Source organism: Thamnophis sirtalis, unplaced genomic scaffold (assembly GCF_051295495.1).
Source record: "Thamnophis sirtalis isolate CommonGarterSnake01/CBP01778 unplaced genomic scaffold, rThaSir2_p1.2 scaffold_7, whole genome shotgun sequence".
NCBI classification, from domain to species: Eukaryota; Metazoa; Chordata; class Lepidosauria; order Squamata; family Natricidae; genus Thamnophis; species Thamnophis sirtalis.
Window position 1 is genome coordinate 30,650,656 of NW_028261387.1, and position 14,238 is coordinate 30,664,893.

General features: G+C 37.9%; 1 protein-coding gene across 4 annotated transcripts in view; it reads left to right on the forward strand.

The window, feature by feature from the left end:
- Positions 1–14,238, forward strand: part of SSBP3 (single stranded DNA binding protein 3) — a 226,893-nt gene that overhangs the window by 2,566 nt on the left and 210,089 nt on the right. For all 4 annotated transcript variants that reach the window (XM_014068046.2, XM_014068044.2, XM_014068045.2 and 1 more), the window contains exon 4: positions 1,224–1,308. In XM_014068046.2, coding sequence (XP_013923521.1) covers positions 1,224–1,308 — 85 coding nt within the window. The remainder of the gene's footprint in view (positions 1–1,223; positions 1,309–14,238) is intronic.

Here is a 14,238-nt window from a genome sequence, read left to right on the forward strand (position 1 = left end):
ATTTGTCCTGTTTTCTGAATGTGCATGATATATAAAGATAAAATATGGCCTGCTGGGGAACCGGAATAGCAAAATTTCATGAGGTTCTCCTCCTCCTGGTGTGTAACTTAAACATTTTTAAGGGTAAGAGACTAGGCTGTCAGTTGCCACAGGTTGATGCTCTTGGGACTGTTTCTGAATTTGTTTCCTATTTGACTTTCTTGCGGAGCATTGTTTAATGCACTCAACTATTGAGGATAGTGGAGTAGAAAATAAAGTCTTAGCACATGAAATCTTTCATACATGATGGACAATAACACTGGAGTACTCAGGGCATTTTCTGACTTATTTGCTGGAAGGCCAAAGTTATGCCTATAACCCACCTTACTTTCAAGGACCTCCAGATGGCATACCTAGTTTTCCTTTCCTCCCTCTGCCCCTTTGATAAATTTGAGGTAGGTTAGGCTGAGAAATAATAAGGAGCCATGTGAGTTTAATGAATAACTGAGTATGTAAACCTGAGTTTCTTAGTGCTAGTTCATATTAAGAATATGTTTTATATAGTGGATGCATTCTGAATTTCATTATGTGGGTGGGGGTCTTTATATTGATAATGTTTACATGTGCCTGTTTCAAGACAGAAGAGGAATCAATGATGTATTGAATACATGGCCTTTAAAGTCAAATAGAAACAGCTGTAAGGGATTACAGTCCAGTTTAGGAGACAGTTGCAGATGTGGAATGGGACATGTTCAGATTTAATAAAGTTATATGACAACTTGAATTGGCCCATACTTTATTTTCAGCAAGAGGGTAATTGAAATGAACATGCAATAGTTCCATATATAAAACTTCTGCAATGAATTGACAGCAATGGGAAATACACAGTATGGTTAAACAGATACAGGAAACCTAACTTTTTAATATTGTGGGAAGGGAGAAGGAAAGCTTTACAAAAGGAACCATTGAAACAGAGTTGATAGGCTGTTGAAGTGGGAATCTTCTTTACTGTACATTAAAAACTTGTGTATGTAAATAGGCATCTTGTGTCTCTGTTGCTGAAGGTAAAAGTCTCAAGTGGAACTAAAGTGCTGTGTTCACTGCTCCTTGAGTAAAAATTGAACAAGATTGAGAAGTGCCATTGTTCCTGAACCACAGGCTCATTTGGATAAGCCACTATATGTCTAAGGGATGTATATTGTGTAAATATTAATAACTAGTTCTTTCTTCATTTCTTTTTATAGTGTATTTTGGGACCTTTACTGTGCAGCTCCTGAAAGGCGAGATACTTGTGAACACTCAAGCGAAGCAAAAGCCTTTCATGATTATGTGAGTAAAAAAAAAGTTATCCCTCGGTTAATAAACTTAGATCGCTGCAGTTGTTCCAAAGCAAATGCAACTAGATCCGGAGAGAAAAGGGTGTTACCTCTGCCATTCCGATGGAGTTTGAATATTGTTGTATAAAGTCACAGTTATGTGAATCCAGTTCAGTGGCTTTTCTTGAAGGTGGAGCATATTGATCTGTTTACAGAGTCATGTGTCCTCCTAGGATCACAGAGGATAAGGAGAGGGAAGGAGATCCTATTTATCATGAGGAACTCTAAGGTGCAAACTTTTGACATAGAGGCCTGCATTTGAATGTGGTATGCTTCTTTCTTTGGAAAGATTTTAAAAAAAACCCTCTCCAAGGCCTGTGAGTATTTAAGAATTTATCAGAATGCTGTTGTGCAGTGTAATCCTGTGCATTTTTTTATCCATAAGTGAATCCTATTGTGTTAAGTGGGGCCATCCCTCGCAACGGATGCATAGAATTTCAGGCTCAGGAGAGAGGCAATAGCTTCTGTTCCAGATTGCAATATGAAGATTTCCCTCCCCTTTCCCTTAAGACTGCAATGCAGACTTCATTATTTCTTTAATTTTTAATAGGTATGGGGATGACTACAAACTAGCTGCAAAAGGAAATTTTCAAGAGACTTAGGTGATGCATTCAGATGTTGCCCCTAAGAGGCATACCTTGGTTTTCTCCTGTGTTGTCATCTGAAGCCGTACATGGTTTCTTACTTGGAATTAAATAATTGGTAGTTGTGAGTTGACTGGAGATCCAGAAAGTGAACTTGTCTAGAGCAACATTGCTCTCATAGCTGAAGGAGGACAACACAGTATGATTATCCCGTGCCATGGGACATTCTTCCAAATGAACTGTCCCAGATGAACTTTTGACATCATCTTATCTGATGTGTTGGTCTCTGGATTACCTGTAATAGTAGAATATTGTTCCCATGGACATGTCCAAGTGGTTAAGAGCTAGGTTTCAAAGAAAAAGAAAAAGTTAAAAAGGATTCATCAGCGTGTTTAATAGGTTGAATACATATAGTCTTCTACTTACAGATACAATTGAGCTCAAAATTTATGTTGCTAAGTGAGAAGTTCGTTAAGCAAGTTTAGCCCCATTTTATGACTTTTCTTGTGATGTTTGTTGAGTGAATCACTGCAGTTGTTAAATTAGTAACACAGTTGTTCAGTGACTTTGCTTGTCAGGAAGTTGCAAAAGGGATCACATGCCGGAATGACCCTAGGACACTAACTGTCATAAATGTGAGTCAGTTATGAAGCATACGAATGTAAATCACGTGACCTGAGGGGATGCTGAGATGGTCGTAAGTGTGAAAAATAGTCATGTCACTTTTTCCAGTGCTGTCATAACTTTGAACTGTCACTAAATGAACTGTTATAAGTCAAGGGCTATTTGTGATGCAGTTCAAGAAATTTAGGATTGTAGGAATTGAGTTTGGCAACATAGTTGACAACAGTTTCATTTAAAAAATGGCACATACTTGGAAGGCGGACTCACTAGTTTCAGTCCCTTTTGTGACTGAGTTATAAGTTAGGGACGCGGTGGCTCAATGGCTAAGATGTTGAGCTTGTCAATCAGAAAGGTTGGCAGTTCGGCCATTCGAATCCATAGTGCTGCGAAACTTGTCCCAGCTTCTGCCAACCTAGCAATTCAAAAGCATGTAAAAATGCAGGTAGAAAAATAGGAACCACGTTTGGTGGGAAGGTAGCAGCATTCTGGACTCCTTCGGCATTTAGTCATGCCGGCCACATGTCCATGGAGATGACTTATTTGGCAGTACTGGCTCTTCGACTTTGAAACGGAGATGAGCACTGCCCCCTAGAGTCGGGAATGACTAGTGCATATGTATGAGGGGAACCTTTATCTATAAATAAGAACTTCTGCAGAAACTGCTTTGCAGTCTCTAGCGACATCCATAGAATTTCCTTAACCCTATGGTTCTTTCTCCCTCTTAACTCACCAAGAAAGGGCTTCTTGGAAAGAACTGTATAATTTGTAAACTTTCACGGCTGAAGTTGGAGAAACCTTGCGGACTATTCAAAGTAACTTGCAGGAACCACAGTGGGTCATAGATGCAATGAGCTTTTATATGCTTTCAGAGTCAAAAAATACCCTTTGAGGGGGAAAAACTCTGTTCCATTCACTTTGATAGGTTTAATTTAACCCTTCCTGATGTACCTACCTTGAAATATTGCATTATCTCTTGGAAAGATTATGGATCTTTAGCCTGGGATCTTATTTTTTTCTTTTTCTTTCTGACAAAGTTCTTAGAGGGACTGTTGTATTCAACAGAGGAATAGTCTTAGAAGTTACTTTTTGATGCAGAAACAGTAGCTTTCATTTAAAAGAAGTGTGCGCACTGCAATGACATATACTAATTAACAGGAGGGTCCTATTTTAAAATAAATAGTGACACTCAACTTAGCCCTCAGATGGAGTCTTTTGAAAAATGTGCTTCAGTTTGCAACCCATGTTTCTCCCCCACAGAGAGAAATTCCCTAAAAGCAATTTCCTGAGAAGGGAAGAAGAAAATGATTAAAACATGTATTTAGATACATTTATCTTGCTGTTTAGAGAAATACTGTCTCCTGTCAAAAGGCAAGACACAGGACCCAGAATGATTCACAAAAAGGACAATACACGCTAAGGAAGGGAAGTAGTGGAAAGAGGGAAATCAGTCTGAGAATGCCAGAACAAACTAGTGGATTTGTAAACCAATATATAATGTGAGGAGCACAGTGGCTAAGATGCTGGGTTTGTTGATCAGAAAGTTGGCAGTTCAGAAAGTTGGCAGTTCAGTATGATGGCATGCATCTCATGCAGGAAAAAGAAAGACCAGCTCTTCCACTTTCCAGCACTGCCACATGCACAAAGACCAGCTGATCATCATGCATGCGTGCACACCAGAAACCTGGAAGAGGAATGGGCAATGCCACATGTGCCAGATGACAGGGCTCCATGTGCCATTTCGGGCACATGTGCCATAGGTTCGCCGTCATGGGCATAGGGGGGTTTCTCTATTATGAACGCTCAAATGTATGCAAGCTTTTGTGTTCTCACAACTCTTCAGAATAGGGAAGAAGGATTTTCTTAATATAATATTTAATTGTGGTTGTGGTAGGAAACCTAATAGGAGACAAACTGACGAGAGTCTTTCCTCCTCTTGCATTCTGTGGCTCCAGAATTTGCAGCTCATGGCCATGTTGGCTAGGAATTTGATGATTACTATCTCAGCATGCCTGGTGAATGTAACGTTGGGGAAGGCTGGCATAAGGTATATAAAGTTGTAGCGCTGGCATGCAAAATTCAGTAATGCTACATTAGCAGCAGCCTCATAATAGTGTCAGAGGATTTACTGCATTTAGAGAAATTAATCTTTTTTAGCTTGGTAATAATTCTAATAATAGGCCAGAGTGTATTAGATGATTCACATAAACTTCTTTAATACATGTTGCTTTAAGCTTACAGCAAATAGATACAATCCTCATTGAGGTTTTTAAAATTCACAGTGTAATATAGTTTCATAACACTTTTAAATACTTTACCTTTGTAGGGTCATTATAAGACTTTATTTCCTGTTCTCTTCCTTTCACTATACTATTCGTTTTTGAAAGTCCTCTTGGTCACAAAATAGATGATTAAATAAGTATTTTCATAACTGTCTTGACTTTGGTTATTGACATTTCAAGCAGTAAAGTTGTTTTTACCACTCTCTAGAATTAATACTTTCCAACAAGCAATATGTAGCATGCTTGCCATTATATACCAACAGGACTTTAGTGATGTGTAAGTTTATCTGTGCTTGTGCATTGATACATAAACTTTCTCAAGCAAGGCATAATACAGGAGCATGTTAAAAACCTTGCCATATAGTTTATAGTTGCTGTGTCCACATATAAAGAGCAAATAGGCCAATATATTTGAGGGAGTTTTGTTTTCATCTACTGTAAATTACTTTCAGGATTGTTCTGCTTTTACAGAAATAATATTCCTTTAGTTTTTTTAGAGTACAAAGATAAAAAAGGCAGTTTCTGGTGAATGGGAGGAGCAAGATGAGATTTGCAATTCCAGGCTATTCTTCTAGGGAAGGTGGATCAGGCTTTGACCGTGGATGGTTCTTGTCAATATCTGGCAAATCAGAATCTTGGATTACAGGTAGTCCTTGACATATGATCACAATGGAACCCAACATCTCTGTTGTTAAATGAGTTTTGCACCACTTTGCAACCTTCCTCATCACAGATGTTAAGTGACAAGCACTGCAATTGCTAAGTTGGTGACATGGTTGTTAAGTGAACCTGGCTTCCCCATTGGCTTCGCTTGTGAGAAGGTCAGAAAAAGTGATCATATGACTTCCTGGGACACTGCAACTGTCATAAATATGAGTCAGTTGCCAAGTATCTGAATTTTGATCATGTGACCATGGGGATGCTGCAATGATTGTACGTGTGGAAAACGATTATAAGTCACCATTTGTAGCACCATTGTAACTTTGGTCACTAAGTGAACTGTTGTAAGCCAAGGACTACCTGTATAAGGTAATTACAATTGACCTGACACATAGCTAGGATCTTTTTCTCCCCATATGCTCTTTACTCTTAACACGATAAGGTGGTAGGTAGAATAAGTGCTATGCATAGGCCTTCTGAATTATCACTGAATGAATGGAGAGCCATTCAGGTTTCTAAATCATATGAGAGAAGAGTTGATTGCATGATTTGGAATGGCAGAAGGTGGGAATTTGAAAGGATGTGTGATGTGAAAGATGGGTTAACAGCTGTTGCTGCTTATGTTCTAAAAAAAAACCACATTTTCACAGGTGGAAAGGTTTTGCTATGCATGTGGATGTGGTCAAACTAAACAGCTATTATAGATTGTCAGAATGATGGACAAAAGCGATGAATGGTTAATTGCTATTCAGTTACTTTTAAACAGGCATGGTTCCCAGTGTAAAGATTTATCTTTCAGGTGTTTGCAGAGTTCTCTACTACGCTAGAGACTATTTATCAAGAGAATCACCTGGCAGAAGACAAAAAGAACGTGCTTAAAAATTGAGAGAAATCCTAATGCTTTCTGTGCGAAAGATAGAGATTCTGAGAATATTGCAATGCATTGAAAAAATCTGGCCTCTCTTCTTTACATGCTTCTTTCCCATTGTTTATAGTTGAGGTGTTGTTACTTGAATGCTTAAGAAGCAAATCTCTCCAGATCAGTAGGCCTGGGGAATACATCCTTCAAAGAATGGGAAATCATGCTTCATTAGAGGCTTCTATAACAGGACTTGCATGCTGTGTCACTTCCATTTCATTTCCCAGTATAACTATATGATAATAGAAGCAGCAGGAGCAACAAGCAATTTCCCCAAAGAACATTTTTAATTTTTTTTTTAAAAAAGCCCTTCCAACAATGAGCTTGAGGTTGGTTTTTGCATGCACGTGTCTTGTTCGTAAGAGTTCTCTCAGATCATTGACCTGTACTGATTTAAGAATTTTTCTGATTGAGACGTAAGGAGCATTGGGAGAAAAAGCACTAGCTAAACCACGTATCAAAGGAATGCGAAATCACTGTGCTTTGGAGAAAAACCTCTTTCACTCTTTCCTTGTAAATGGAAAGCAATATTTCTTTTTAAAAAGTTTGCACTTCATTGTATCTGCTCGCTACATACAGGCAGGAGAATCTGGGAGCAGGTTTTCCTACAAGTAGAAATCCAGTTATCACAAGATAAAGTATGGTAATGCAAAGAAGTCTGTGCCCACTTGTTCAGTTAAGATGCTTCCAACAGCTTGGAATCAGACCCAGAAAAGTTCCTGATTGCACAATTAGTGACGGTACAAAAAATACTTTTAACATGTCTTTTGTCTATGGCGATTCTCAGTCATCCAGGTCATGGTTGTCCCAAAGGTGCTTTTTCAAGAGGAAACTGGACCTTGTAGTTTTTCTTTGAAGACATTTCGCTTCTCATCCAAGAAACTTCTTCAGCTTTTTGGATGAGAAGTGAAACATCTTCAAAGAAAAACCAGAAAATTCAGCTGCCTCTTGAAAAAGCATTTTTGGAACAATATATATGTTGGTTACTTCTGATGTTTCGAAAACACATATAATTTTTTTGCAAAACACAGAAAAAGTTTTGATATTTTTTTGATGATTGGAAAAAATAGATCACAGGGAAAAATATTTATAGATATAACTGTTGTAAAGGAGTGATTTCTTTATATGCTTTCTCTTCCTGCACTTTTGGCTTTGTCTTTTTTCTCTTTCTTTTCCTTCTAAATTATTAGTTTCCGTTCATTTTTATCTTTATTAAAATATTTCTAATAAAGTTATATGGAAATACCCCCATTGGATAGTTATTAAAATGTAAGGTAATTTGAGGTTTGCAGTGATACACCCCTTTTTAATATTTAGGTCCGTTTATATCAGTATCTTACAGTAGCGTGCAGATGAGGGAAAACCCTCTAGTGTTTTTAATGTGGTATTTCGGTGATCTGTGATTTGCACATTTGTCAGTGGGTGGTGGATGGGTGAGTGGGATCCAAAATGTGCTTTCAATTTCAGTGATTCCGTATTTTTGTTTTCCAAAAGAAAATGCTGTGCTCTCTTGGGAGTTTTAAACCACTCTTGGCACAGTTGCCTTTACCTTGTTTCTGGGCAAAGCCCCTCCATGGGCACACTCATATTACATTGTAGTAGCATTGCCAGACACTCCTGTTGCCGGTTTTATTGGGCATCTTCTGAGCTAGTGAGCTACAAAGGGATTGTACAGCATGACAAGGAATTTCAACCACCACGTTATCTTGGAATTGGCCGATTGATGATTGCAGTTCACCGTTTCAACACTCTGAAAGCCAATACAATTTGAGTTAGCTGTGATGACTGCCAGTTTAAATACCGCAGTGAATTTCTGTCAAATAGCTAATACACAGAATGGGGAATTGCAGAAAACTTGATCACTAGAACCAATTTAGTCGATTTTGGCCTCCAGCTACAGAAAATGAACTTAAATCTAGTTGACTGTCGCTACGTACTTTTTGTGGCATTATTCTGTCTGCACAGGCTCCTCAGAGTGGAACTTTTGAGAGACAGTACAAAAAAATTCATAACTGATGTCAACAGATGATATTTTCACTGGATAGCAGGCAGAGGTTTCCAACAATAGCTGCCTTTTGAGCAGTATGTGTCTTGTTAAGATGCATGTGGTGAATTTCTAAAATCTTTATTTTTGATATTTATTTTTTTTGAAAAATGAAAGTCGGGGCCTTTTCGACACAACTGTAGAATGTGTTAAAGCAGGAGCCTGTTACAAAAATTGGGAGATGGTTGGAAATGGAATCTGCCTGCTGGGCTCTGCAAAATAGCATTTAAAAGGAATTAGATATCACTGCCTTTTTAAAAATCCTTCCTCCCTATGTTTTATATCAGAAAAGTTAATTATAATATAAATAATTCCTTGTCTCGGTTATGCAAAAGCAGTAGGTGTGACATAAATATTTTTTTTCTACATGATTTAACTTTAATTGCCAGAAGAACGTGATAAGAATCACATTCTTCAGAATGATTCTTCCCCCGCCATGACATGAAACACACATGCATTTCAGATTCTCATAGCTGTCATAACTCAGGAGATCAGTTTCAGTTGAAAATAGTACCATAGTCTGGCAATTAACAAGTGCTGCGTTAATTCCATTTACTAAGAACAGATATCAGCAACTAGGTATGCGCAAAGCCTCCTACACCAGGAACAATAGATTTTGAACTCCCCTATCAGCAGCAAGCATTGCTTTGCTAAAGCATGGATACTGTTTTCTGTTCCCATCTCAGCACTGCCAAAGAGCTTGCACCTTTTTCAACTCAGAATGATATCCATGTTTATCTGGTTGAGTGAGGGGTGCTAGCTACTTTACCAATAAAGAAAACAGTACACGGGAAAAATATGGAATAGGATTTAAATGAAAGCTCAGTTTTAAACCTGGTACAGATGCTACGTGGGTGTAGAAGGTGCAAACTGAAACTTGGTTCTTATAAACAATTGCAAGGTTTGCAATTAAAATAGCCTTTCTGCTTGGAAAACATAATTTCTATGCTAAATGGTCATGCCGCTATTTTATGTTGGATGTTGTACCTTTGTTTATGGCTTAATAAGAACCTCTGTGGGAATAAGTGTATCCTGTCCTTCAACCTTACAATTTTTAAGGGGATAAATAACCCCTTCTACATCTGGATAATGTGTCATCATGCTTAAACTGGCCATACTTAGCCTGAAATCAGAGGATCCTTTCTTTTCTCAACTTCTTGACCTTCAAGGTACTGTGACTAATGAGAGGATCATTCTTATGACTCCGTTATGATACACAAGACAGTTCATAGCAAGGTGTTTGGGGGCTTCCTTTTACAGTTTCAAATTTTCACTTTCTGATCTGGGTTTCTCCTTTCATTTAAATATATGAAAGTTTAGAGAACGGAGACTGCAACACTTTTAAAAACTTTTTCCTAGTAGCATGTTTTTCATTTAGAACAGAATTCAGTTTTGTTCGATATAATGAATTACTTAGGACTCCCCTGAAGGTTAGCGGAGTGATTCTTGAAACATGTTACTAAGGAAACTTGACAATAAAATTTTGTGGACTGAATCTATGATCTTGGGGCCATGACTTTTAAAACATCTTGTAATGCTTTCCTTGATGTCCTTGGCAGTTGCTGGATAATTCTTCCACCTGTCTTCTGAGTATTAACTCCCACATTGCATATTATCTGTGGAGAACAAGCTTAATAATAATAATAATAATAATAATAATAATAATAATAATAATAATAATAATAATAATCTGTAGGGTAATTCTCACACCCACTTAACATGGTTGACAAATATTGTAAAGAAAACTTAGGAATGAGCATGAAATAAATAAGCAAGCGAATGGTGAGCTGTTCTTTGTTATTCCTAATGAAAAACATCTGATTGAAATTAACATGGTTTAAATAAGTGAAAGAAGTATTTAAGAACTGTTGCTGATTTTAATTTTCTTTTGTTTTACATTTTAAAGCCACAATTGGGTATTTGTAGGGCAATAGATTTATGTGCTTCTGCTTATTGGGATGATTGGTAGACGAAATACATAAGCATAACCACTGCCCTACCCCCATGGAATGTCCCCGATGCTCTAGTTCAGGGTCTCAAACTCCCAAGCCCCAGATTGATATTGGGCCGTGGCCCATTCATAACTGGGCTGCACAAGTGGCGAATGAGTGCACTTGCATGCACCTGCCACTTGCACAAATGGAACTGCAAATGCACATTTCCACTGCTTGCACAAAACCATCCCCCTCTCCTCCCCCCGCCACTGCTGCCACCACTGTTCCACAAAACCAAAAAGGTTGGGGACCGCTGATCTAGTTGGTAGAAGTGCTGATGGTGGAAGAAATGGGAAAAATATCAAAGATAGCCACCTAACTAGATAAATATAAAGCACTTCTGTTTGAAGCATAAGACTGTGAATTCTTAAATACTAGGCCTGTTCAGATGATATTTCCCATGTTTTCTAGTTTGGACAATTCCACATTGACAATAAACCAGAATGCACTTGGCCAAACTGCTTCTATTCACATCCCTGCAGGGAGAAATGCAAAATTAAAGGCAGTTTCTTTTTCCAGTGGAAGCAACATAATTTGTGGAGAGAATTAGTGCATTCTTATGCCTGTTTACTCAAAAGTAAGTCTGTTCACAGAGCTTATTAGGGTTACAACCTTAGTTAATCAGTACTTGAAGAAAGATCAAGTTTGGGGCTTAATGTTCTAATATTATCCAAACAGGTAGTAAGCAGCTGAGTACACAATCAAAGTTGATGGCTTTAATGACTTGATATACTTAACTTCCCAAATTAGTGATGGAGAAAGGGACAAAACAAAAAAAGTCCAGGAAAGGCTGATAAGGGGTATGTAAAGAGTAAGGATGTGAATCTGTGTTTGGAGAAGACTTTGTTGCCATTTGGATATAGTTGACCTTGAGTATAGCATATTTTAATATCTGTAAAGTTTTATTCCAGTCAGAGCTCTTGTATCAAGTCAGCTTATTTGCATTGTTTCTTTTGGTATTGTGTGAAGAGCTAGTTCTTTATTACTGCCTATTTACTGATATTATAGTTATTCTATTATTATTGTTATTGTTATTATTAATCATCGCACCGTAAGCCAGATGTTCAGTCTATATTTGACATTTTTGTTTACCTATCGAGTCCTTACCAAGGACCTAGGATCGATAAATCTGGATGTTTGATGGTGTTACAGATATTGTCGCAAGATAGAAGCAGTTCCAAGTAAAGCCGCCTTCGGCAATTGACTGATGGCAAATTTGTCAATGCCTATGGTGCTCCAGTTGTTTTGGGACTGCACCCAAGGCGCCTATTATTATTGGTACTACCCTTGCTTGCCTTTGCCATAGTCGTTCTATTTCTATTTGTAGGTCTTTGTATTTTTTTATCTTCTCCAGTTCTTTCTCTTCTATTCTGCTGTCCTCAGGCACTGCCACATCCACTACCCAGATTTTTTTGTCTGTCTTATTGACAATTATTATATACATGAAATATAATTATTAATTATTATTATTAATATTCATTAAACATGAAACTCAGCCAACTGAACATTCAAAAATGCATTACTAATACCAGTGACTGGTGCTAATGGTTGATACGGTTTGCTGCCAGCATCCTAGATATCAATCAAGTACCTTCTTAAAATATAAGATGTTCCGAGTAGCTTAGTTTTTTGCAGTTCTGCTGGTGTTATTGCAGGAAGCTGCAATTTGTTGATGTATCTTGTAAAATTCTTGGACATGGTGCCAAGTGTTCGATGACAATGGGTATCACTGTTACATGCTTCATCCATAGCCGTGTAGTTTCAATGGCCAGGTTGCGATATTTCATGATTTTTTCTAGTTCTTTTTCTTTGACTCTGGCATCTCCAGGAACAGCGATATCAATAAACTGTACACTTTGGCCCTCTACAACTGTAATATCTGGCGTGTTGTGCTCCAAATGACGATCCGTTTGTATTTGAAGTCCCACAAGATCTTCACCTTCTCATTTTTGATAACTTTTTCCACTTTATGTTCCCATGACTTTCTGGATACAGGTAAATCATATTTTTACATAGTGACCAGTGGATTAATTTAGCAACTCGGTCATGTCTAGCTTTGTAATCAGTTTGTGCAATTTTGCTGCATTCACAAATTAAATGTGAAACAGTTTCGACTTTGTTATTGCAAAGTCGGCAGTTTGGGTTGTCAGTGGATTTTTGTATCTTCGCTTTCATGGCATTAGTTTGTAGTGCTTGTTTTTGAGCAGCCAGTATTAAACCACCCGTTTATTTCTTGATAGTTCCCATCTTAAGCCATGTCCATGTCAAGTTGTCATCACATTTTCCTTCAATGTTTTTCAAGTGCTGTCAATGCAAAGCTTTGGTTTTCCATCTATTTAATCTGTCAACCAGCTGTTTTTCCTTATATTCTGCCTTTGTTTCAGTTGTTTTTATGCTGTTCTCCATTTTTATAGCCTACAGCAATTTTTCTCTACTTTGGTTCACATAATCATTCAAACTTCGTTTTTCTTCTTCTACATGATGGATTTGCAATAGCCCCCTGCCCCCTATTTTTCTTGGCAGGTCTGTTAAGCGTGGTACATGTTCAAAAGTTTGTGTGTTTTCCGGTCCAGGTTTTCCAGTTCAGCCAGAGTCCAGTTGATGTTTCAGCTGAGTAGCATATCACTGGAATTATTATTATTATGATTATTGTTATCATTGTTATTATTGCATGGTTAATCTTTGGTGAGATTCACAGCCTTTGGGGTTAGTTGGTAGCTCAACAGCTCAAGTCCTAACCAAGGACCTAGGAACTGTTAAGGTAACATCAGAGGATATAAGCTGTTCCAAGTAGGGTGGTTTTTTGTAGAATCAGAATGTTCAAGTCTGATAAATTTAAAATTTCCAAATAGCAAGGTAGCCCTTTGGGTATTGCTCCAAGGGCTCCAATTACAATCAGGACAACACACGATTTCTTTTTCCACAGTCGCTCAACTTCAATTTGCCAGTCCTGGTATTTTGTGATTTTTTTCTTGCTGTTTATCTTCAATTTGTGCATCTCCAGGTATTGCAATGTCAATAAACCATACTTTTTTCTTTTCAACTATTGTTATGTCAGGTGTGTTGTGGGCCAAGTGCCTGTCAGTCTGGATTTTGAAGTCCCACAAGATTTTGACTTTCTCATTCTCTAAAACCTTCTCAACCTGATGGTCCCAGTGATTTTTGCTGTAGTCAAATCCAAACTTTTGGCACAATTTCCAGTGAATGATCTTAGCAACGCGGTCATGGCGTTGTAGGTAGTCAGTTTGTGAAATTTTGCTGCACCCACTGAACAAGTGGTCAACTGTCTCGTCTTTCTCATTACAGAGGCGACATTTACTGTTGGTGGTAACATGTTGAATTTTTGCCTTCATGCAGTTTGTGGCTAAGGCTTGTTCTTGAGCTGCCAAAATAAAGCCTTCTGTTTCTTTTTTCAGCGCTCCTGATCTTAACCAGTTCCAAGTTAGCTTTTGGTCAGCTTTGCCTTCAATACTTTTCAAGTATTGGCTATGCATAGCTTTGTTTTTCCAATTTTCAGCTCGCTTCTCAATTACTTCTTTTTTATATTCAGCTTTTGACTTAGTTGTCTTTAAAAGGCCTCCTTTATTTACTTTCTTAATCATTGGTTCCTCACGTTTCTGGATGTAATCATTCAAGCTGTGGTTTTCTTCTTCCACAGTCTGTTTTACTTGTAGGCGTCCTCGACCACCCTCTGCTCTTGGTAGATATAATCGGTCAACATCACTTTTAGGGTGCAAAGCATGATTCATTGTCATAAGCTTCCTTGTTTTTCTGTCCAA